Source organism: Engystomops pustulosus, chromosome 9 (genome assembly GCF_040894005.1).
Source record: "Engystomops pustulosus chromosome 9, aEngPut4.maternal, whole genome shotgun sequence".
NCBI classification, from domain to species: Eukaryota; Metazoa; Chordata; class Amphibia; order Anura; family Leptodactylidae; genus Engystomops; species Engystomops pustulosus.
In genome coordinates this window covers 28,520,243-28,545,127 of record NC_092419.1, presented here as the reverse complement: position 1 = coordinate 28,545,127, position 24,885 = coordinate 28,520,243, and the positions used below count along the sequence as shown (strand labels likewise).

The following is a 24,885-nucleotide window of genomic DNA, read 5'->3' as shown; positions in this document are numbered from 1 at the left end:
ACTCTGCCAGCAGCTAAACACCTGCCGATGGCTAATTATAATAAATTTAGAGAATTGCTTATTTTCGCTCAGGCAAAAGTTTTTATACTTTAGAGTTGTACTTTAAGAAATTATCTTTCTGTAGTTTTAATATTTTGCTTGCAATATGTGGATGAATGTTAAAATCTCATGCACTTCTCTGGCACTGTAATATGTTCTCCCACCTCAGCCACGGCTTTGAAGATGAACATAGTATTACGGGAGCTTTACCTCGCTGACAACCGACTGAACAGCCTACAGGACTCATCCCAGCTGGGAAATGTACTGAAGTTCAACAGCTGTATACAGATCCTGGACTTGCGGAACAACCACATTATGGACTCGGGTGAGTAATAGTGTCTATGTTGCTCTTGGGATGTAAAACAACTTTATGTAGTATCTTGATATATGAAGCAGTTTCTTTGCCATTCTCCTCAGTTCAGCCTGCCTCTGCACTAGCTGTGTCTCCTGGCTGAGCTGAATTCTCCTGTGATTCTGTAGAGTTGTTTTGAGCTGCAAACACACAGGGGGCTACTGTCTCCTGCTCACACAGGAGGGAGTAGGGGGTGGTCATGTGACAGAGCTTTCTGTATGTAGCTGAGTGTGTTCAGTGCTGTGGAGGCAAAAGTCTCCTAAGCAGAATAGTGAAGTACAAGGTCTCCCTCTTCAGTATTGCTCCCTCCGTACCTCTGCCGAACACTCTCTCTGCACTTCATGCTGTATCATACACTCTTCTGCGGCCCTCTCCCCCATCTTTTGCTCTTTCTGCACAACAGAGAAACTATAAACCATTAGTGCCCACACATCACAGACTGAACACTTCATGTAACCGTTTCACTGCTGGTTTCGACTACTTATTATATGCTGCATGTGATGAAATCTACCAGGCTAGTCGCGCTAGCCATGAATCCTGTGTGCAGAGCTCCGTGGATTTAATTGTAGAAATCTCACCAGATTTAATGCTAAATTATTTAATGAGAGAACACAAGCCTTTATGGAAACTGTGGGCAACATAAATTTGACTTTGCTTCAGGGCAGAAACAGGAAGAGGTAAGTCTTTCTCCACATCACTGCAGCTGAAAAAGATTTTTGACAATCATTTTTGGAAAGAAAAGGGCGAGCAGCACAATATGTTCTGTTTATTTTAAAAGAGTGAATCGCACATAGAGTATGGCAATCTTTATTTATATGTCTCTTGCTTGTCCATTTTGTGAAAGCCTAGAGACCTGAGTAGCCGCTCAAGGATAATACAGTAGACCTTCAACAGTAGACCTTGGCCCCAGGTATATACCCCCAATGGATGCTATTGTATGGGCATAAAGTGACATCACTTGCAGACTCCCATAGTAAAACTGCATTGTATATTTTTTCACTTACTGGACACATCTTATAGACTGGTACTTGACTTATGTCGGCCCATTTAGAAGATCCATTTAACCTCCAAAAGGTTAAATGGAAAGAGACAACATATGTCACAGTTGATTTTCTGGAGTAAAGGCCATAAAAAGAGTTTCTATTTCTCAACTTTCTCTTTCCCAACTTTCAGGTCTGGCCTATATCTGTGAGGGGATAAAGGAGCAGCGCCAGGGACTGGTCACCCTTGTTCTTTGGAACAACCAGTTGACTCACGCTGGGATGGTCTACATGAGTATGTGTCTGGTAAGATCTGATAGAAGTCGACTATTAGATTTGTCTCCATGTCTTGCCTTCTCATGTGTTAAGGATTATTTCTTTTTCTCTCTTTGTCTCAGCCTCACACACAGACGTTAGAGACTTTAAACCTGGGTCATAATGCAATCGGCAATGAAGGTGTCCGCCATCTTAAGAATGGTCTGATTGGAAACCGCAGTGTTCTTCGACTTGGGCTGGCATGTGCTAAACTCACCTGTGAAGGTAAAGGTTTAACATTGCTATAAATGTTAGCATCAGTACTAATCTAATCAAACACCATTTAACCCATTACTTGTAATTGGCTTTTTTTCTGTAAAAAGGTTTTGCCCATGAAAGAAAATTCTTAAATTTTAATCCCCTAGAGACACAATAAAGATAATTTTCAACCCCTTAATTTACAAATTTACTCAGGAGCTAAAACAGCAATAAAACTATCACTCAATGATGGTCAGTGTAAGATTCCAGAGTGTGGGCTTAAATATTCCTCTAGTGCTATGAGATGCTTTGTGCTGACAATGTGCTTAGATTATCAGGGTCCAGGTTTATATACACTTTTATTTAGCTTCTGAACATTCACAAGTATCTGTCAAATGGAAAGCGAGGTGAGACAGATCAGAGATGATGAGATCCATGAGATGCATATAACACATGTCATTCTCAGCTTTGACATCACAGCCATAACATACACTGTTAGCTCTGCTATATGCCTACCTCCTATGGATAAAGACCTTATCTGTCTGGAGCTTGTAGATTTATTCTCCTCACACTGCTTGCTGGCAGTGTGTGTGTGTGTGTGTGTGTGTGTGTGTGTCTTTTTGTGTGTGTGTGTGTGTATATGTCAGGCAGAGCGGAGTTCGTTGCAACAGTCAGAAGAACAAAATGTCCTTCCCGACCCTAGACTTCTGAATTGGGGTCGGATCCCGGGGCAACCAAATTGTGTACACAAGGAGTGACAGAGACAGGTTGGACTTATATCTGTGAAATACTGTATTTTTGTTAACACATTCTCTAATTCACTGTTATTATCTGTTATCCTGAGTATATTTAAGAATCTAGAGACGTTTGTCCTGCAAGATTGAGAAAATTGACCTTCAAAATACAGTGACAAGACCTGTAATAATGTGCTGCTATGTATCCCATCACTGGGCATCATTACTGGAAGGATTCATTTCTTTGTGTGAAGAAATGGGTAGTAAAGAGCCTCCCAATAATGAGCAGTGTGAAGTAATAGGGAGCGCTATTCATTCTTCTGCAATGTCAGTACCACCGTCACGTTTCATTAATACATTCAGTGCGTTCCTGAATATTATACTGAATAGTAGAGCTGCTACACAGTATATACCTTATTCTCTTTCCAGGTGCTGTAGCTGTAGCAGAGTTTGTAGCTGAATCCCCCCGTTTATTGCGTCTGGATTTGAGGGAAAATGAAATCAAGACCGGAGGTTTGATGGCTTTGTCGTTGGCTCTTCGGGTCAACCAATCTCTGCTTAGGTTGGATTTGGACCGAGAACCCAAAAAAGAGGCTGTAAGAGTTATCTCTATGTAATCACTTAGGCCCCTTGCACTCAAACGTTTTGGGGGTGTATATGCCGGCACAATCTATGTCCTTATAGACGCCTATGGCACCCGGGTTTGGTACGGGGAGCACACATGTGCCACTATACTGTCTCCAGGAAAAAGATAGAGCATGATCTATGTTTCCCCATAAATATGGCCGGGTCCTAGGCATCCCTATCTACTTACCAACTCCAGCGTCAGGCAGAATAGAGAGTTTGGTGCTGATAATTGAGGGCTTGTCCCAAGGTTGAGTGGGTGATGAGGTTTAGTATTAGGACACTTTAGTATGAACACCGCAGCCCCCCTCCCCACCACCAACCTCCAGTCCCAAGACCAAATTGGAGGAATATGTTTGGTAAAACATTGTTGAGTTATTGCTTCAGTGACAAACTTACTTGTGTTAACAGGTGAAGAGCTTCATAGAAACACAGAAAGCTTTGCTCGCAGAAATTCAGAATGGTTGCAGAAGAAACTTTGTCTTGGCCAAAGAGAAGGAAGAGCGTCTCCAACACTCGGCATCAATGGCAGAGATCGCCTGCGCCGCAGAGGAAGAGGATACATGCACTGCCCCGGAGGAGATCAGCCACGCTACTGAGGACCCCAACACTGCCAGCCAGAACAGCAAACCTCACTCAGATGTCCAAGAGGAAGAAGAGATTACTCCTGCCCCAGACCCCCAAGGTCAGGACTCTGACTCTGATACAGAGGATGAAGAAGAGATAAAAGAGACCACAGAAAAGCCCCCTGAGCCCCCAGTACAGAGCGCGCCGGCACCCGTGGCCGTGTCTAGTCCAGGTAGAGGCCATAAAGTATTTTTGGTCACAAGAGTGGAAAATTCAAGTACAGTGGATGGAGGAAAGGATGTTCAGGAGAATAAAGGCTCTTCAATGACCGGAGCGGCCACGCCGGGAAGTCCTGCCCTTGTAAATGGACTTGAGGCGGAATTTGAAAGGGCACCGAAATGCTGTGATAATAAGGGTGGGTGTTCTGTGCAGTCTTAGAGTTAAGGCCGTTTCTATGTTCATTATGGGGTATTTATATAAAGCATGTACTGCTGCATATCCTCAATGGGCTAAAAAAAAGCCAACGCAATCAATGTGCTGTGCTCTGCGACCTCAGGCCTCGCACTCCTGTGGGCTTCTTGTGCGTCTGATTTCTGGATGAGCACCTAGATAAAAAAAAAAAAAAAAAAAAGCAGAATTCTGCCTTTTAGTACTGTCTTAGTACTGTAGTTGTCTCTCCTTTGTCATCAAAAACCACGACAAAAAAAAAGGAGACAAGTGCTACCCAGGGTAACTTGCTGTAAAAATTATATTTGTAAGCCTCTCACCTTTTGAGGTTGTGCTGCAGGTACAAATGTATCAGCTGCTTTTTATATACGATGCTATAACATCCGGCTTGTGATATCCAACGATTCCAATCTACGATATACCGCACAGAAAAAATAGGACCTTATCACGGGGAAGGCTCAAAAATACAATGTATCACATGACCTAATGAAGCCTCTTCTGGCGGAGGTGAAACACATGTACAGACGGTCCCCTACTTAAGGACACTCGACTTACAGACGGAGCTCTCTGCCCACAGTGACCTCTGGTGAAGCTCTCTGGATGCTTTATTTTAGTCCCAGGCTTCAATATTCAGCTGTAAGGCGTCTGTAATGAAATTTTGAAAAAAATTATTTGCCTGGAGCTACAATTATAAAATATTCAGTTTCGTCTTGCATACAAATTCAACTTAAGAACAAACCTATCTTGTACGTAACCAGGGGAATATATATATATATATATATATATATATATATATATATATATATATATATATATATATATATATATATATATATATATATTTTTTTTTTTTTTGGAATTTTTTGTTCAATAAACTACTCTTGAGCCTGCACCCGATATAAGGACCCATTTTTTTCTCAGCGCGGTATACCGCAAATAGGAAACATTGAGTATAACAACCTTTAACTATACATATTTGTATAATAAAAGTGAACAGTGTTCTAATGTGCCGCCACTCAAAGTACACTGCAGCGTGCACAGCCCTGAATAAAGTGAGTGCTAGTGGACTCTCCCCTCTCTGTATAGCAACCAATTGAAATAGCTGTTTGCCCTGCTTGTCAGGAAAGGAGCAGGAGACTCCTCCTCCAAATGGAAGACTCCTCTGCTGCACTGAGACCATATGGAATGGTATAGACTTTTAGTATAAAGACCAAAAAAAAGTTACTCAATAAATAAACCCTTTTAAGTATCCCCTTTTCTTCCCTTATCGCAGATTCTCATGGAGCATATTGCGACGCAGAGTTGGAGGATTTACTACGTGAAGCCTCCACAGAACCAGACCCGTCTCTGAACGTCATAACACTATAAGGTATCTCTATGTCTTGATGAAAGTGACACAAGCCATGTGTTATGTAGTCTTGACATTACAGTGGATTAATCTACATCTTTTTCCTCCTCCTCTTAGGATTGATTCTTCCGGCTCTTTGGGTTACCTTTTTCTTCATACCCTGAATCCTTTTTACAACCCCATTCATCTCGCCTTAAGAAATGGGACCCCTATAGGATCACATTACACGGGTTCCCTTTTTTGAGAACGTTGGACTGATCCTAAATTTGCTTCCCCATATGATGGCAATAAGGGCAGACACAGTTCCTGCAGGTAATGGAATTTGCACAGAGTAAACTAAAAAAAAAAAAACTGATTGGCTTCAAGCTGACGTTCCCCAGATTGGGTTAGACATGAGGTTACTTTACGGGTTCCGGTAGAAAGGGACAAACGGAGAAAATAAACACACTGGACTGTTACTGGTTCTGGGGAAATCTGCGGAAGAGGGCTGCTCCGGACTTATAAACTGACCCTCACGATTGGCAACACTCAGCGGAATATCCCTTCATCTACATTCTAATAGGGTTTTCAGCCTTACCTTCTATACTTCCCACTGCTTGAGTAACACTTATGGGTACATTCACTACATTACTCACTTCACAATAACGTCTGCCTCTGAGGACTCAAACAGGCTGACCGTATTCCAAAAAAAAACAAAAAAAACTTTGCTCTCTATGGCCGGGATATTATAGGGTGATATAGGGGTTTATGCATATGGGGGTGGAAACTTTCTGACTATGGTGAATAACCGGCCTGCCTGCTTCAAGCCATGTGATGTTACTAGGGCTGAATCGGTGACTGATGGAACCAGTATCCTATTTATTCCATTCGTTTGAGGATTTCTTTTTTTCGTTAGTACTTTTTTCTCTACTGCTCCAGTCGTTTTAGCGCTTGACTCCCAAAGCATGTTCTTTCCAACATCCTCTTTACGAAGGACCGTACCTACCAAGACCCAGGACGTAGAATGATGTTTGTGTTGCTTGTTCACCACCTCTGGGACACCCGTTTTGCTCACCTTTTTTTAGGCTTAGCTTGTGAGATGCATAGGGCTTCAGATACTTTAGAAGCAGAAACATAAAAGATGTAGTAGTCACCTTAAGATCTTCCCTTCCAGGTCCCCTGGTTCTCTCTCAAGACTCCAAATATCTGCTCAGCCAATCAATGGCCTCAGCAGTGACAAGCCTCGGCCAGTGATTGGCTAGGCAGGCATTTCCTGTGTGTCAAAACGATAACGGAAAGCAACGGTGGGTGTGGTCTGTTTCAAAATAGGTTCAGTAGGCTGAATATTGCAACTGTTTAAGTTTTTTGACCCTTAGTGAGTTTATGATGTCTATCTGTCCATGAACAATTGCCCTGCCAGGACCTTATCACGAATACTATCAGCAGGTTCTGGCAGGGCGATTGTTCATGGACAGATAGAGATCACATGACCCTCCATCTGCAGCTGTTTTATGGTTACCTTATGGTTTTGGCAGAGATTTTTTTACACCCAGTTAGCCCATTTCCTCAATGGGTTAATACAAAGCTACAGCAACTGGGTCTGAGGAAGGTCACTCATTTTTAAAAAGTTGCTCAAAGTGGTTCAAAAACATAAAAGATCTAGTAGTCTCCTTACCACCTTCCCTTCCAGGTCCCCTGGTTCTTTCTCAAGACTCAAAGTATCTGCTCAGCCAATCAGTGGCCTCAGCAGTGACACGCCTCTGCCAGTGATTGGCTAGGCTGGCATTTCTTGTGTGTGTCAAGAGGATAACGGAAAGCAACAGTAGCTGTTTCACATTTGACTCGGTAGGCTGGATATTGCCCCTTCGTGAGTTTATTGGACATCCCCTTTTATATGCCGGTTGGATGAGAGGTCCCTTTTGTAAAAAAATAAATTGCAATATATTTTTTTTCCCCGTGCCTCTAGACTAAAGATGATGGACAGAAGAATGCAAAATTTAGGCAATAGTCTTGTCAATCAGGTATCCGACCACATCCGTGAAGAACGTGGACTCCCTGTTTTGTTTGCGTTTTAATTTTTCATTTTTTTCATTTTTTTTCTTTCCTTTTATGTATTAGTTGTATTACTTGCTATTAGTACCCAAGTTTAGGTTTTAGGGAGCAGGAATAATACAGAGCAGCAGTCTCTAACTAAAGCGAAGCTACTTTGAGATGCTTGGAGTAGTAGTTGGAGACCACTGAGCGTTTAGGAATAGAGATGTCATGTGCCGATCCGTGCCATATGTGATGCAGCTCTTGCGTTGGCAAATCGGGCGGATAGACTCGGGTCATCTCTCGACGAAGACTGGGGCATAATTGTACGAAATGCTATAATTCCACCAATCGGGGCTGGGTGTTACGTAGCCATTATCTGAGCTTTGTATTCTCTTCTGGAGCCAAAGGATGATTGTCCGTACCAATGTTTCCCCGCTCATTCCATTCCCTGCCCCCGGTAAAGAGAAATATGCACTTAAACTCCATGTGGTTTGTCCTGTCCTGCCCCCGTCATGTCCGGAGAAGCGCAGTTTTCTATAGATCTGATGGTTTTGGTGAAGAACCTGCACATTACGTTGGAGCACATGCATTGTAGTCGTCGTCAGGTTTGCGTTGACCTTACAGAATTGTCATCCGGCATTAGACGCGTGATGAGAAAGGCGATTATGCTTCCGAAATTGACGCACCACTGCCATTTTATTGTATATGGCTGATGCAAATAAATAAAACGCACAACTTCAGAACGTTTCCCCCTCACGCCAGTGAACTTCTATCAGACAAGAAGACTGTGACGGGCAATAAAGCCGCTATTACAGCTCTTATAGGGGTTGTCCATCTGTTTTCCTAGAGTCCTGAATGGGCAATGCAGTGAAATGGCTCCTGCCTCACTTCTTAGAGGGGGTTTACAGTTTATTGATGACATGTGTTAGGTCATAAGTAGTTGATTTGAAGGGGCCATCACTTGGGACCCCCCATGATTTCAACTGTTTCACAATAAATACAGTCGATGGATTTGGAAGCACAACCCTGTTAATGTAACAGCTCAGCTACCTATCACTTGAATAGCTGAGCTGTAGTTCCCCGGGCCGACCACAATGCAGCGCTATGCTTCCAGCTCCACTCTCTCTCTTGAGTCTAAACTAGAATAGGCTAGGACTACACTGACATGAAAAATAGGGTAATGTAGATCAGATTAGCTTAAAGTGCCCCCCCTATAGGTTGTGTTTGGTATTACAGCTCGGCTATATTTAAAGGGGATGGCCACAATTTTGTAATGTGTGTGGGGAGTAGGATATTGGGTAATCTACCAATAAACCTCTATTGAATGTTCTGTTCTGCTTTCTTGATATTTTAAGTGAGGCCTCTTCTCATTTACCACATCAGCAAGACATTACTGCTCATAACATGGCCATAGATGGAGGGTCATATGATCTTATCTGATCATCCTGCCAGGACCTTAGCAGAAGGTCCTGGCAGGGAGATTGTTCGTGGACAGATAGAGATCACATGACCCTCCATTCAATGGTCAGGAAGATCTGGCTGATGAAGACAGGCATGTAATAGATGTGTATTGGTAAATTACCTAATATCCTGCCCCCTATCATCTAAGAAGTATAGTGGCCAACCCCCTTAATTGCATGGTTCTGATATGCAGTACTATTCTCAGCCCACGTGGCCTTGTTCGTAGAGGACACGAGCTATATGAGCCATAATACCTTACATTTCACTATCCACGTGATCAGGTATCATTCACACTGTATAAGACTGTCAGAGAGAGGCCTGTACAACCTATATGGAAGGTGGGATGATGGACCTTTATTACTTGAGGGACACTTGTAGGGTGAAATGTTCTTCATTAGCGTCTGTTGTCTGCCATAGATTGAGGACAGACATGATGGAAGATCCTCGGTCTCCCCCCGCTCTCTCCGTACATTGTTATGGGGCCCCTGAACTAGTACATGATGTTTATACTCGATGGAAGACGAGTTTTTTCCTCTGTACTAGTAATAAGGCTCCTGCGGCCCATCGCTGTGTACTAGACCCGCGGCCTTGTACAGCCTCCATATACCCCCCTGAGCGTGGGCCGAGAGCGGCCACTTCCACGGAGTGTAACGGTCAGGTACAGTGTAAGGAACCGGCATGTTTACAGAAGTAATTTTATTTGTAATTTATTGTACGAATCGCTATTTATGCAAGTCTGTGTGTAGGAATCGATTATGAAGAAGCACACGCTCATCTGTTTTTAACCATCTCCTTTTATTGATGGCCGCGCCATTTGTCTGTAGTATTGGAATGCTGAATGGGAATGATCCCCAAAGACATGAGAAATGCAAACCTAAAATGATGTGCAATACAGCCCCCCCTCCTCTTATCCAAACACTACACGTTGCTTTGCACACCTCTTCTTACCTATATGGTCACCCCTTATATACACCCTACAATTATGTGCTGTGTTTTAAAAGGGTTTTCTTCCTATTGTCAAATAAAATGATTTCTTATATGTCTCCTTGCGTCTCTCTTCTATAATGGAGCAACGCCATAATCCGTTGTGGCGGAAGGTGGCCTAAGGACTTCTCTTCTTAAAGGGAACCTGTCACCAGGGAACTCATTTTCACAAAAGACAGGTTACAGAAGCCCATTACAGCTGCAGAGCACATCTGCCTTTCTGTTTTCTCTAAGCATTTGCATTGCAATATAATTCTATGTTATAACATCCAGACAAAATCCTCTATGTAGTCCCAGGGGTTGGGCTTTGGTTTGGATGCATTTAAAAAACATTAGACTTGTCTGTGCTGCAGACGACTCAGCTCTCAGTCCCCACCTTTGTGCTCCTGTACAGCTCCTCCCTCCTGCTTCTTTGCAGAGGTCACGGCCTGGTGAGTTGACATCAGTGTGAGAGCTGAGGAGTCTGAAGAACAGACAAGTCACATGTTGTTTTTTGAAATGCATCCAAACCAAAGCCCAACCCCTGGGACTGCACAGCGGATTCTGTCAGGGTGCCAGGTAAGTTGTAACATACAATTATATTGTAATGCAAATGCTTAGAGAAAGTAGAAAGACAGATGTGCAATGCAGGTGTGATGGTCCTCTGTAACCTGTCTTTAGAGAAAATGAGGTCCTTGTTGACAAGTTCCCTATAAAGAGAACTGGTCACATGATTTTACCTCCTCTGAACCACCAGCCACCTCAGGTGGGGTATGAAATGTTCTTTTCTAGAATTACTTTCAGACGCTCCTATCTTTTGGTTCTTTAGCACCTAGAAACATGAGGTACTTTACTACAGAACAATTGTATATGCGTGGAGTCCCTGCTCCCTAACAGAACTGCAACCTGTAACCTTGATCCAATTATAATGCAGTTTTCCAAAGATTTCGTGTTGGCTCCATAATTCATATATAAACACGATGCTTGGACTCTCAGCTATGGAATAGCACCAGGGGTGTAACTACAGCGGTAGCAGCCAAAGCAGCTGCTATGGGGCCCAGCAGTGTCAGGGGCCCCGGCATCCAATCTGACACCGTAGAATGGAGGATGTGCACCATTATATGCATATTATTCTGCACATTGTGCACTATAATACTGTATGTATATAACAGTGCACATCTTCCACAATCGTCAGCTCAGGAAATCTTGGGGGATGCAGCAGAACAGCAGGACTGGAATTTCTCTCATCTACTTCCTGCCATCTACTTTAACCATGTGGTCAGCAGCTACTGGAATCGATCAGTGGCCTCTTACACCCCCTTTGGATATGAAGACTGCCTGAGAGTGAATATATACATGTGTGTATACGTGTTTGGATGTGCATATGTGATGTGTCTATGCTGTTTCTGTATAAGGTGAATGGTATGTATACCATGCAGATATACACACATACAGTATGTACACACCACACACATATAGAGCATATACATACACAATACCATATACAGACATACATCATGTTCACAGAAACCAAACAATCTTGCCATATGTACTATGGTCATTAAGTATTTAAATACGGGACTGATATTGGACGGCAGCGCACGCCCCGAAGAAGCTGAGAATGGCGAAACCCAGGGTCGAGCGAGCGAGTGGAGCTGGCGTCCCGTTTTGTATACCGTTTTATGCGCATTTTAAACATACTCTTGTGAGTAGAACTTTTAAGAATAAACTCCAAGGTTTTAAGAACGTACTGTGCGATTTGGTGCCTACTTTCTCTTTTAGTTTTTGCTACCACACTGTTGAGTGAGTTTAAGGAGAAAACTGCACCTTAAGGGCGTTCTGAATAGTGACCTACATCTTGTTGCAAAACTTTCCTCATTGGTAGAATATAATTGAAGATCTTTTAAGGAATTTTGAACAACAGCCGTATTGGAATCATTGGGAGCTCCGGACAGAGGTTTTTTTTTATACTCCTTTTTTTATTGTTTAAAGTGGGACTTGTTAGATCGGTCTCAGACTGTGGTGTTAGCTCCTGTGTTATGGAAGTGTGCTGCACTGTGTTTTTATAATTTTTGTTGCCACAGTTCTGTCTCTGAGCTCCTTGGGCAGTTCTTTAGACCTCATGATTCTCATGTGCCTTGACATGCGCTGTGAGCTGTGAGGTCTTATAAAGACCAGTATGTGGCTTTCCTAATGAAGTCCAATCATTTTAGTTAAACACAGCTGGACTCCAATGAAGCAACAAACCAATTGGCTCCAATGAAACAAAGAGTGAAATATTTAAAGGGGTTTGAATATTTTCCGTACCCACTGTATATAAATGTGTATCTATATGTATATGTGTAAATGTTTGGGATTGTATACATGTGTTTGTCCATATATGTACATTTTAAGGGGGGAGGGGGGGCCCCCATTCAGAAGTGTTCTATGGGGCCCTGACTTTCCTAGATAAGCCCCTAAACGGCACCATATGGTCTGGGATTCACAGAACAATCAATTATTGTGTTTTTAGCCACCATTCTACTCGCACACAACTTTAGCCAGTTGTTTTGTTGTTTCTGCCCCTTATCAGAGCAGTTGGATGAGAGGTAGATTGGGAGATTATTTTACCATAAGGTTAGAGGTGCAGAAATTCTCAGTTAAAGGAAAAAGTACCTAAACTGTAGCAAAAGGAGGCCTTAAATCTCTAGTCTATAAAGAGAAAGAGACTTCCGCTGTCACCTGGCCTGCGCAGGACTTCACTGGGGAATTTATTACTAACACAATGGGGGGGATTCATTAAGATGTCACAGGCTCCGACTGCAGAGCTCCACAACTCTGGTTAACACTTTCAAGTTCTACTTTTAGACCTGCCTTTAGCTGCTCTAAACTGTGCACCCTCATAATTTTTTGGCGCATAGTCAATTTTCCACCCGGCCACGCCCCCTTTGTCAGACAAATCGGAAAAGTAAAAGTTTTCAAAAGGTGTTGGAATGTGGGTTTTTTTTGGTCGTAACTACGCCGTAAGTCTTGCGCTGAATTTCCACCCTTGAGTGGTTGACACTGGAAAGAACATAAGCACAGTAAATTCAATGAACCCTTAGGCAGTATATATATGAGTTCTCCCCTATATATACCTATTGAATATATGAAAACTATGTAAGCATTGTGCTGTTCTCACAAGGCAGCCTTCACAGCCTGTTCATCACTACTCATCATATGATGTGAGATCACATACAATGCTATATGGAAGAACATAAGCCAAGGTCAGGAAACTTAACTATGTGAACATCCGGTGTGCCCAGGGCATAACACGTAACCATATGGCAGCGCTCCATTAATACAGCCTTCAGCTGAAAGAAGTCAGGACTTGGAAAGCTTCTACATACTGTAGTCAAGACGTGAATTCTAAAATTAAATTTGATGTTGTGCAAAATCCCATCCAAAAATGTGACTGGTCTTTAGAGAGGACCACGACAGGACCAAGAAAACTCATCCACAGCATTAATCCATGTCCTCCAACCTAAACTGCTGATTTCTTCATAGACTGGTGCTGATAGTAACTAATTCTTACCCCCGACAGAAACCAGAATCATCCAACCAAGTGATGTCTTCTCTGTGAACCAGAAAAACACTGGAAACCACCGATATTACGTGCGCTGTGCGCCTCTGACCCCGTGTCTCAAGTCGATTACGTCTTACTTGCTAATATTCAGCAGGCTGGGTGTGGGAGAGTAACTAATTGAAAAGTTTGGGGGCTCACGACACCTCCTATTCATAACCATGGCTCAGCTAAATACTCTGTTTTGGTACTGTTATCCAGGACACACCCCTTTTTATGCCCAAATCACTGGATTAAACAGAAATTTGCATACTCTTCCAGACCCAAGAGGGGATCTCCTTTTTTTTAAGAGCTTCTCAAAATGTTCCAGGTTTATGCCCACAGGATCTACTTGGGCTAAATGTGAGGGGCTGCATAAAAAATAATCATGAAGTTACCTCCTCGGTTCCTCCTGGTGTCCCGCACTCCGGGCCGTGCCCCTGTTTGTTTAGGAGGCCGGACATGCCCACCAGTCACCATATGCCAGCACTTGATCTAGACCTGGGAAAAGAGGTTGGGTGCCCGGAAGCTGTCTGAGGCTTCTGTGCTCCTGTAAACAGAGGCACAGGGGGACTGTGGCGCAGGACACCGGAGGTACCAAGGAGGTAAGTACATGTTTATTTTATTTTATGCAGCCCCACCCCCTATGGGCACATTTTTCTTGGACAACCCCTCTAAGACTGCTATGGGCCCTGGGCTGTATGAATGTTGTAGCCCCTACAAGTCTGGAGCTACACATGGTACTAGGGTCAAGCTTCTTGGGGAATGGAGGATATGTCCTTTCTTCCTGCTTTTAATGTGAGGTTTCATGACCCTTTTGAGGACCTTTGTGTGTTTTATGAGCATGTGTATAGAGAGCAAGAACTGATGTACAAGGATTTTTAGAGTGAAGGTTCTTCTGAGTATAAAATTTAGTGGGTGGTATGGGTGGCCATGAGTCCCCTAAATCCCGGGCTGCTGCACAAACCACCTTTATTATAATCCACTACTGGCTAGGATGTATCTCATTGTGTACTCATACAATGGAATATGTGGTTCTGTTCCTCCCCTTTTGCCCCTGAAAGAATGAGTGAATATCATCTATCACTGGCTTATATTTAGGGTGTTTCCCTATTGATGTGCTCATATGGACAGTTACATCACTGGGTATACACTCAGCGGAGGCCAGGATGGATGCAATACTTTGTGTCCGCCCGTCATAGGTTATAATGGCCTCCGCTGAACGTATATGTCACTCAGCAAGAGGAATAAGGATGGAAAGACGTAGCTTGCTGTGTTTTTTCATTCTGTTTTTCCTGCAGGGTGTGAAGTATGCTGGCCCTGATCTATTACTCTGGTTGTGCCAGTTTGCACTAAAAATAACGTCTTTGGAGCTTACACCTGTATTTAAGAAGTGTCTGCGCCATTTTTGTGGTGAGGCTGCACAGTGCTGACAAGACACCTAAAGGGGTGTGTTAGTGCTTAGTCGGAGTCTGTTAAAGTTGCCCCTAAAAAAAAAATGCTGGTGCACACTTCCCGATCACTGCAGGGTGCGCCAGATTATTAAAGACCGTGCGTCAGTTTTCAACAATCTGGCGCACCCTGCACACTAGTAAAGGCAAACTGCACATAATAGAGACTGCACTACTTTTGATATATCTTGCCCACTATGCGCACAGATCCAAAACGGATGCCCCCACCTGCCAGTATATTCTATGGATTTGTCCAGTGTATACACTGAATGTATCCATAAAACAGTGTGTGAATGTATCCTTATCCGTTGATAATGAAGCAGGATAATAGTAAAGTTAAATTACTATTATAAAGCACTGTCTATCCCCAAAGGACATTGATACAATCACTTGAGAATAAGCTGAGTCTATTGTTACACTAATCTATTCTTCTAGGTATGTAGAGTGAGACTGAGAGGACTACAGTATTGGAGGATTGCTGTAATATAAAAGCTATAAAGAATGTTCCTGGAAGGGAAAGTTATGCTTATGCACAGCTGCGTTGACCACGCTTTACCTAATGCCGGCCTGCAGACCGCACTGACCGAAGTTACATTCTTCTTCTGTTGTCTCCTATGGGTATTCACAAAGCAGACAGTGAATACAAAAATACTTGCAATAATTAAAATGTAATAGCTTTTACATGTTTACAACATAAGATCTCCAAATCACCTGCATATACTGCAGAAAACTTCAAAATGTTACACGCTGGCTGCCTGCAGCCACCACCAGAGGGAGCTCAGGAGACTATTTAAAACTGGATTAACACTGAGCAGTGTCTCCCATACTCCCTCCTAAAACATTAACTTTTAACTGTATGTTGGTGATTTGGGACTCTTTATAACAAAAAAATCTCTGACTAATTATATATTGATGAATTAAAAATGAAAAAATGGCATAATGATAACAAATGGAAAGTTACATAGAGGGAAGAACAGCCTTTTGTACAGCCACCTGCAGTACTTTAGTCTGTACTTTTCAAGTTTTTAGTTTAATATTAATCACTAATCTATTAGATCGCTAATCAGCTACTTAAAGGGGTTGTACATTTCTCTGTGCTGGACAGTGCTGGCTCTCTAGTCGCGCCTCTGCTTAGTATTGTATTTCTGTCCTATTAAAGTGAATGGGGCTTATTTACTAAGGGTTCACGGCCACATTTCTGTCGGATTTTCCGACGTTTTCAGGGATTGCGCAGTCGTGACAGGTATTTAACAGGTGTCTGCGCTGGGATTGTGTCGCACACAATCGGATTTCCAGGCGACAGAAATCTGGGGTTGGGCCGTCGGATGATTCGACTGATTCGGACTGAGCGCAGGATTTAACTTTCAAATTGTGTCGCAAGATAAAGCACTTACATGCACCAGGAAGAAGAAGGAGAACTCCGGTGGACCTGAGCGGGGAAGCGACACATGCAGGATATCGGGCGCACGATCTTAGTGAATCTTAGTTATCGTCGGACAACGCACTTTCGGTGAACTCCTCCGAACAGGTAAGTAAATGTGCCCCAATGTATTGTGCAGTATGGAGCAGTGTGCCCCATTATACTTGCAGAAATTCAGACCCCCCCCCCCCAAGATTTAACACTATGGATAATAAAGCATTATAAACCTAAATAGACCCTTTTAGTTTTTATGAATTTTATATGAATTTCACTACTTTATCCATTTTATATTTTAGATCATTTTTTACATATATTACACAGTTCTACCCGCAGACTTGCTGTGACTCTGGGAAAGGAATTCTGATGACACAGCACAGTGCACATTATTGTCTAAAAAAAAACATTAAAACTTACAGAAATGTGAGCGCCTCTAATACCACCAAGCTCCAAGGTGATGTGAAATACCCCTATAATCTCACAGTAAGGGGCACCTTAATCCTCACAGTGCGCACCTTGTACTTATATTCCCAGCATAGTGATTATATTCCTGCTCACATTTATGAATCGTGGGCACAGAATTTAGAACATTATTATTTTTTCAGCTTTTTTAGTGAACAGTTCATTTTTTTTCTCATTACATTCCAGGTATATGAATTTAAGCTATAATTTAAAAAAAATGTAGAGTAGAGAAGAGCAGCTAAGCAATTTATACTTTACTACACTCTGTATTGCGGTGCTTGTAATATAGATTCTATCTATCGAATATATATATATATATACAGGCCGTCCCAGGGGTTACATACAAGATGTTAAGTTCAGTTTGTATGTAAGTCGGGACTGTATACATTATGATTGTATTTTTTTGATCTCTGTGACAATTGGATTTTAAAAATGTTGGGTTTTCATAAGAACCAGGATTAATAATAAAGATTAATTGCAGACACCTGTGATAGCTGTTACAGCTGATCATTGTAGCTTGGGGGTAAAGTTCAGTAAATTACCAAAATCCAAAGGTCCGTTTGTAACTAGGGGTCATCTGTAAGTTGGGTGTCCTTAAGTAGGGGACCGCCTGTATTATATTATCTATCTAGTATTATTAGATTTATTTAATTTTTGTAAACATATTGTAAGATCACTTATTGAACGGGACACATATGAACAGTAACTGAAGTCTATGGAGAGGAGGGGGGGGGGGCTGCAGGAAGAGACACACAAACAGAAGTTTCTTATCTCCGCTATAATTTTGCATTTTCTACCACTGAGTGTATAAATCAGTTATTAGCTGGCAGTGGTGTTTTCCTTCTCCCCCCTTCCCTCTCCGTAGACTTCAGTGTGCAGATTGATGCAGATGTTGTTAGGAAAAATTGGAGGAAACATAATTCTTACATAATATATTTACTACGTACTGAAGTTAATTTTCTAATATTTATCTGTACTATTCAGTTATGAAAACTTGCCTGCAGGTACTTTTCACTGTGATCTATTAAAAAAAACCAGGCCCCCTGTTGATAAGGATATCTGCACAATTCTTAACCATTGGGCGCAGTCACGCTCAATAAATAGCTTTCTAATGTTTAACACTCTTTCTATAGTCAAATAAACCCTTTCGGTGCACTAAAGGTGTGGCTACAAGGTTTAGTCGACCCTTTCTTGCCCAGTTTCACCACCCAGCATCCAGCGCCTCCATCAAAATGCTAATTAGCATATGTAGAAATGTTTCCAGCTGATTTTTTATGAAGGAAATGATGGTGATGTAGGACCCGTCATCTAGTTTATATGTGACTTGAGTCCCTTTCTGAAAATGTAAGTAGCGGATCCAGTTGGACAGTCCTGGTTTTCGGACTCTGCCCTGCTGTCCCGCCCGGTGGGAGGTCAGCTCCGGGACATTAACTCGACAGAGATGATTACAGTGACGGTGGAAGCCTCTGCTTCTGCTTTATGAAGCATAGCCGGCAGGCGCAATGTGATGATGTCATCCCTGCCTGCTGTATTTATTATTTTCCTGTGTGGGCACTATAAGATGGGGAGCTGCTGCTGAGGTTACAATAAGAGATATCCCTGCTGGGGGGGACAAAATAAGAGGGGGAGCAAATGGGGGGACACAATACGGAGGGGCAAACACTAGGGGGAGCTGCTGGTGGGTGGCACAATAAAGGGGTTGCTGGGGGGACACTGTAAGAGGGGGTTGCAATAAGAGGGGACTTAAATATGAGGGGGAACTGGGGTCAGAGTATCCGAGTGGCTACAATGTGACAGGGAGTTGGTGATACACAATGGGGAACATTTACTTACCCGTCCAGTTGCGTCCGCCGATCCGGAATGTCCGACGAGGATTCGGAGTTGCCGCGATTCACTTACAGCGCGCACCCGATTTCTTGAATGTGTTGCTTCCCCCGTTGAGGTCCGCCGGAGTTCACCATCTCCTTCCCGGTGCATGTAAGTGCTGATCTTGCTACACAATTTGAATTTTAAATTCCGTGGTTTGTCTGAATCAGCGTGAAAGCCAGCGCCGGTGCGCCACAATCTGATCATGTGCGACACAATCCCCAGTGCGATTCAGCGCAGAACAGAAATAGTCGGGAAACCCGACAGAATCGCGGCCCGCGGACCCTTAGTAAATGTGCCCAAATGTGAGGGGAGATGGAGGACACTTGTCCCTTTTTCTCTACTGCAAAAGTTGGACGGTGTGATGTACAGTCACTTTGCGAATCTCAAAGTCACAGTTTGAGATTCACAAATCCCTGAGCTATTTAGTCGATAAGACGCTGCTCCTGGGGACTTATCAGTTAGGTAGACACCCGGTATGTGACTTTACAGCTTGCGAGGGGTGACTCGGTTCATTTTCCCCTTTGGCACCGGGCCAGTAGATTCTCATCTGCCTTGTTCTCCCTATAACTCCATATAATTGCCCATTGTTGTAGTCCAGTGTCAGCTGAGGGATTGCATGGACGGGGAGGGGGCAAAGAAAGGGGCGATATGAATAAAGCAATGGCCAGGACAGATCCAGGCACATGGTCTATTGGAGCTGGTGGAAAGACCCTAGGTGGCAGAAGTGGTGCGAAGGGTGGGGGGAGCCCTGCTGACAGTGACCCAGGGACACAGCGAGGAAGGGGGGGGGGGAGTGTGACCGGCACATGATCCATGGAGGGGGCCACCGCAGATTCCACAAAGAAGGAGAAACTGGGAGAAAGCGACAAAGGTAAGAAAGTGCAAGTAATAAAGGATTCTCAGATAGCGTAGGAGACGGCAGGAGAGTGCAGAAAACTTGTACAAACGTGACAGCAATGAGAAGAAGGGATCAGCTGCGGCTGTGAAGCCCCCTCCTGTCTCCCCCATTGCTGCACACTCAGGAATGTCCATGTCCTTTCATTCTTCTTACAAAGATCCTAGCAACTGTCTGCGCCTGTAGCACTACAGGTAGCAGCATGCCCTGCAAGTGTCATGTGTTACCTTTAGTAAAGCCAAGTTTCTCTAGTTTTGCCAAAGCTGCAGTTTTGTTAAAGTTTCCATAACAACAGCCTGTTGTATTCCTCATATCGGGTGGAAAACCTATAGAAACCAGGAGGAGAAGCCGAGGGTACTCATGTATTTGGGGATGGAATTCATACAGTACTGCAAAAAATTTCCATGTCTCTTTATGGGTCCGTTCACTTGTTTAGGATTTGACAACAATCTGAATAGGGTTCCCGAAATCCACATTCGCAACCAATATCTGTTGTGATTTGTGATCTAAAATGCCTTGTGCCACATTTATCAAGGGTTTTAGATGGATTTTAGACACTTTTAGGACAAAAGGGGAGCGACTTTGCGGAAAGAAACGTTTGTTCACTAAATTGTTAAAAAATTTTCTGTCACAAACTAAGCAAACAAATGGAAGGCTTGATGAGACCGTCTTCACGTAGACTAGACTTGTCATACAGCACGAATTTGGCGCAGATTAAGGTGGTCAGTCAAGTTTCGCACTTTGTGGGTCGCATTTAGCAAAATTGTCTAATATTGAGAATGATTTCTTTAGCAACCAATCAGAGAGCTGCTTTAACTCTGACAAAGCAGTGTATGAAATGAAAGCTGGGCTCTGATAGGTTGCACTGGGCAGAATAGATTGTCTTATTATTAGTCATAACTTTTAGGCACAGTTCAAGCTTTTTGGCCTTGGATAATCGGTGAAATACATTTCAAGATGTCCTTGTGTCCCTGAATACTTGTTTCAATGTCACTATCCATATTTCGGGAACACAGTGGGGCACATGTATCCTTCTGGCTTTGTCTTTTATTTTAAAATTTTCTGATGGTCAGACATATCTTAGTGGTTACTCCTTATTGATACATATGGGGGCACATGGATTAAATTTTTGTTTTGCCTTTTCTTTAATTTTCGAGACTATTTTTGGTGCTTGTGCTCATTTGCGACTTTTTTTTGCATCTAAAACAGTCTCCTTTCAAAGTTCGGAATTTTTTCTAGTTTTCACCTGAATCCAGAAGTGGAACTTGCAACATTTTTTTACGCCTTGACCGTGGATAGAAATAAGCTTAATTTCACTAAAGACCAAACGCAATAATGCAAAAACCGCTAAGATACATCTGACCAGCAGAAAAGTAAAGAAAAAAAAAAAGTACCAAAAAACAGACGGACAAAGCCGGACTTATGGTTCATGTGCCCCATCGTTTTTTAGTCTTTAGTGAATTTGCGACTTTTTAAAACAAAAGTAGCAAAAAGTCTCCAAAAGTCAAAATTAGCTTTAGTCTAATTTCTACGCCTGGTCAGCCTTAGATTTGCGCCAAAATTTGCGACTTTAAAAAAAAAAGTTGCAACTTTCCCATCTGGATTCAGGTGATAACTAAGGGGACACTGCAGAAAACTAGACAATGGTAAGAAGGGAGACTGTTTTAGGCACAAAAAAAGTCGCAAATGAGCAAAAGCACCATAAAAAATTCTTAAAACTTAAAGAAAACGGCAAGCCAAAAGTTTGATACATGTGTCCCAATGGAGAGGGGGGGGGGGGGGATTTATAAACTTGTGGCACATTACTGGTGGTTTTGCGCCAAAAACAGTCTAAACTGCCTTGCACCACAGTTATCACGGCTTTTAGACCCTTTTTTTTTGGCACTTTCTGAATAAGTGACTTCTGGGAGATGGGTGTGACCTCGTGAGAAAGGGCGTGGCTTGTGGGAAATCGTCTGTGCGCGCAAAATTCTGGCACACAATTTAGACCAATTAAAAGTAGTAGTAGGTCTAAAGTAGGAGCCGGCAGTCTTATCCTGCACCAGAATTCCTAATCACAGCGAATCACGAATCTGCTAGAAACTGCCGGAATCTGAGACACATTGTTAAATCCCACCCCATGTGTTCATGAGCAATAACTCACATTTTTTAGACATTTAAGACGCCTAACATTGCATTTCAAATTTGGTTAAAAAAAAAATAAAAACAAATCAAGGCAGCTCTGTGATTGGTTGCCACATGCAGTAAAGAGTTTTTATTTGGCAGTTTTCATAAATTTTTTGCACTAAGCCTCATTTACAGCATAAAAGAAGAAAATGACTTATTTTGTCTACAGCCACCAACCACAGCCCAGCTTTTATTTTCCCAGAAGAGTTTACGAATGAAACCTGATTTCTGATTGGTTGCTCTGAGTAATGAAGGAGGCTTCGTTATTTTGTACATTGTCCCTATTGATAGGGCGACTTTTAAGCCAGTTGATTCGGGTTTGTTCATGTGAACGTGATTTACCGGACCGAACGTAGAATTGCTGAACTGGGTTCTGTTTAGTGGTTCTATGTTCACGGCAGTAAATCCAGAACTTGCTCGTGTGCGGCCTTAGTTCTAGAACTTGACAGTTTATAGTATAGAAATGATTTGATGTTTATGGATTTTTATGTGACTATGTATTTTCTTAACCCTTTCCTCTTCCGTTTCCTCCACCACTCTCTGTGCAGGTGCTACGATGGTGTCACACGCTTTGCTCTTTGCAGTCTCATTTGCGGTCTTTCTGATACAGATTATACTTAGCAGACTGTCAGACTCGCTGCTCACATTGGCTGATTCTGCTCACACCATCTCGCTCCTCATAGCTCTTTGCCCCAGTCCTATACTTACCTACTTACCCTCTTTACCCCCACATGCCAAGGCTCGGCTCCCTACTCTCTTCTCGCTACTCTCCCCGCTTTTTCTTTCCTCCCTCTGTCTGTCTCTCACCCTAGGGTCACTTGGACATCTCGTGCATCCGCACCACTCTCACCGGCCAGCTCTCATCTTTGTGGCTGGAGTCCTTGGCGTGCTGTTTAACGTCATTTATATGGCTGTTACTGGAGCTTTTCAAGGTTAGACTGGTTCTGGGGTATGTGGGCAAAACAAGTAATAAACTACTGTATTTTTCACTATTGCCTGTGATACATTCACTTGTAGCATACACTAACACTGACCATATAGTCCCTCACAAATATGCTACGTAATCCATTGTGTTAGTTGATGTCTTACTAATTCTTAATACCATAGATGTCATTTATCAATCACTGCATACCTGTAGCTACCACAAGAGGGAGCCTACTGTATACACCCTCTACATTGATCTCAATAATAAATCTGTATACAGTAATCTCCCTCTAGTGGTGACTGCAGGTAGCTAGAATATTAGAATTTACTTACATGACCAAATGGCAGATTTGGATTTATGTACAAGATTTCTTGCTTTATGTTGTTGCTAATCTATGTCTCATGAGGTCTCAACTATATCTAGATGTTTTACAGTACTACAGGTGTAACTATTGAGAAAGCTGTAGTCTGAGAGATAAAATCTGTTACAAGTACTACATAACATCTAGATGTAGCTTTGTCTTTAGGATAACATTGCACCTAAGGACCACCATAAACCCTCCCCACAGATATGACCCACAACCATCATGTGATCACTATGGTTGGTTTCGGCCACCTTCAGTTTTTTTTTAATAATAAGTGTATTAAAAAGATTTGTCCTCAAGTTTCCTCCTTTATGATCCACACCGTATTTTGGCTTAGTCACCCTTTCAGTTGGTTTGGGACCACAAATCGACCAGAACTTCTTCATGTGTCTAGGGCTTATGGTCCTAAATGTATGTAACTTGACACTAGTGGTTGCCCAGTTCCAATTGAAGGGTTGGGGGTTCACGTCTGATGATGTAGAGGTCAGTACATCTAGCTTCACTCCATATCCAGATCATCACCAAACATACTGTAAATGGTGGAAAGTTGGAAGCCTCCAAACACCTTTCCCTTCCATTATCTGCAGAACCCACAAGGATGTTTACTAGGAATTTGGATCCTAAGCCCCAGCATCTTAAAGGCATTCACAAACCAACTGACTGGTTCCCTTTCATTTCTTGATGTTTTCTAAGCACCATGCTATTTTCTTGGGGTTCTTTGCCTGTCAATGTAAGTTCTGTGAAGCCACAATAAGGTGCGGATCAACGTAACATTGTCTTTTCAACTAAAAACCTGAATGTTTAAACACAGTTTTCATCTTGGGGTCCTGCAGCCTTAAGTTCCACCTCTGAAATGTAATATCTGTGTATTTTTTTGTTTTTTTTACATATTTTTCCCCCCTGTTCCCATGTGATGAAACCAGGTCTGTGTCTAGCGGGTCTGCAGCAGTATCAGCCGCGGTGGTACCTGGTCCTGCGCATGCTCTGCTCACTTGCTCCTTCATCGCTCCTCCTGGCCAGCAGCTTGTTACTCCATCTCTTCAGTCACCCGGCTGTGCATTACCTAGACCCGGCTCTCGCTTTGGTTTCTATAGCAATTATGGTCGCTTTGGTCTACTCGGACATTGTCCAGAACGGTAGCGTCCTCCTACAAGCCGTTCCACCTTCTGCTAAGTTACAAAGTCTAAAGATGGATCTAGACGCGCTGTGTGGTCATAATGGACATCATGAGCTTCACATATGGTCCCTGGCCCCAGACCACGGTGTGGCCTCTCTCCATGTCCAATGTTCTGGAGAGGAGGAATACAAGACTATCTTAAGCCAGGCCAAAGTATTATTCAAGCGCCATGGAATAAGGGAGCTGACCATCCAACCAGAGTTTGGCAGCCCGGGGATGTGTGCGTTGGCTTGTGGCCCTGCCTGTGCCCACTACTCCTGTTGCGCTTCTCCTCATACTTTAAGAAATGACTTGGTCTTGGTCAACGCCTGCGCCTGAACATATCGATATCTAGAAGATTATTCCCAATACTTTGTAACAAACTGAACTCGTAACCAACTACAATAAGGGTTGTAAAGCGTCCTCCATTTTTGACATGGACATGAAATCTTCACCATTCGTGGTCTATCTTCTCCTCACTGACTAACCTCAGACCACAACACACACACACGTAACACAAGAGGTTTTTTTTTATAAAATATGATCTTTATTAATATCT

General features: G+C 42.8%; 2 protein-coding genes across 2 annotated transcripts in view; both read left to right on the top strand.

The window, feature by feature from the left end:
- Positions 1–10,121, top strand: part of PPP1R37 (protein phosphatase 1 regulatory subunit 37) — a 28,850-nt gene extending 18,729 nt beyond the window's left edge. The window contains exons 8-14 of the mRNA XM_072125399.1: positions 209–364; positions 1,565–1,677; positions 1,770–1,911; positions 3,048–3,214; positions 3,654–4,224; positions 5,530–5,625; positions 5,722–10,121. Coding sequence (XP_071981500.1) covers positions 209–364; positions 1,565–1,677; positions 1,770–1,911; positions 3,048–3,214; positions 3,654–4,224; positions 5,530–5,624 — 1,244 coding nt within the window. The 3' untranslated portion in view covers position 5,625; positions 5,722–10,121. The remainder of the gene's footprint in view (positions 1–208; positions 365–1,564; positions 1,678–1,769; positions 1,912–3,047; positions 3,215–3,653; positions 4,225–5,529; positions 5,626–5,721) is intronic.
- Positions 10,122–19,479: 9,358 nt separating this feature from the next.
- Positions 19,480–24,878, top strand: LOC140076712 (proton-coupled zinc antiporter SLC30A8-like). The gene is made up of 3 exons (XM_072123370.1): positions 19,480–19,691; positions 22,430–22,813; positions 24,094–24,878. The coding sequence occupies exons 1-3, from the start codon at positions 19,634–19,636 to the stop codon at positions 24,663–24,665; spliced, it is 1,014 nt and encodes a 337-aa protein (XP_071979471.1). The 5' UTR covers positions 19,480–19,633; the 3' UTR covers positions 24,666–24,878.
- Positions 24,879–24,885: the final 7 nt, after the last annotated feature.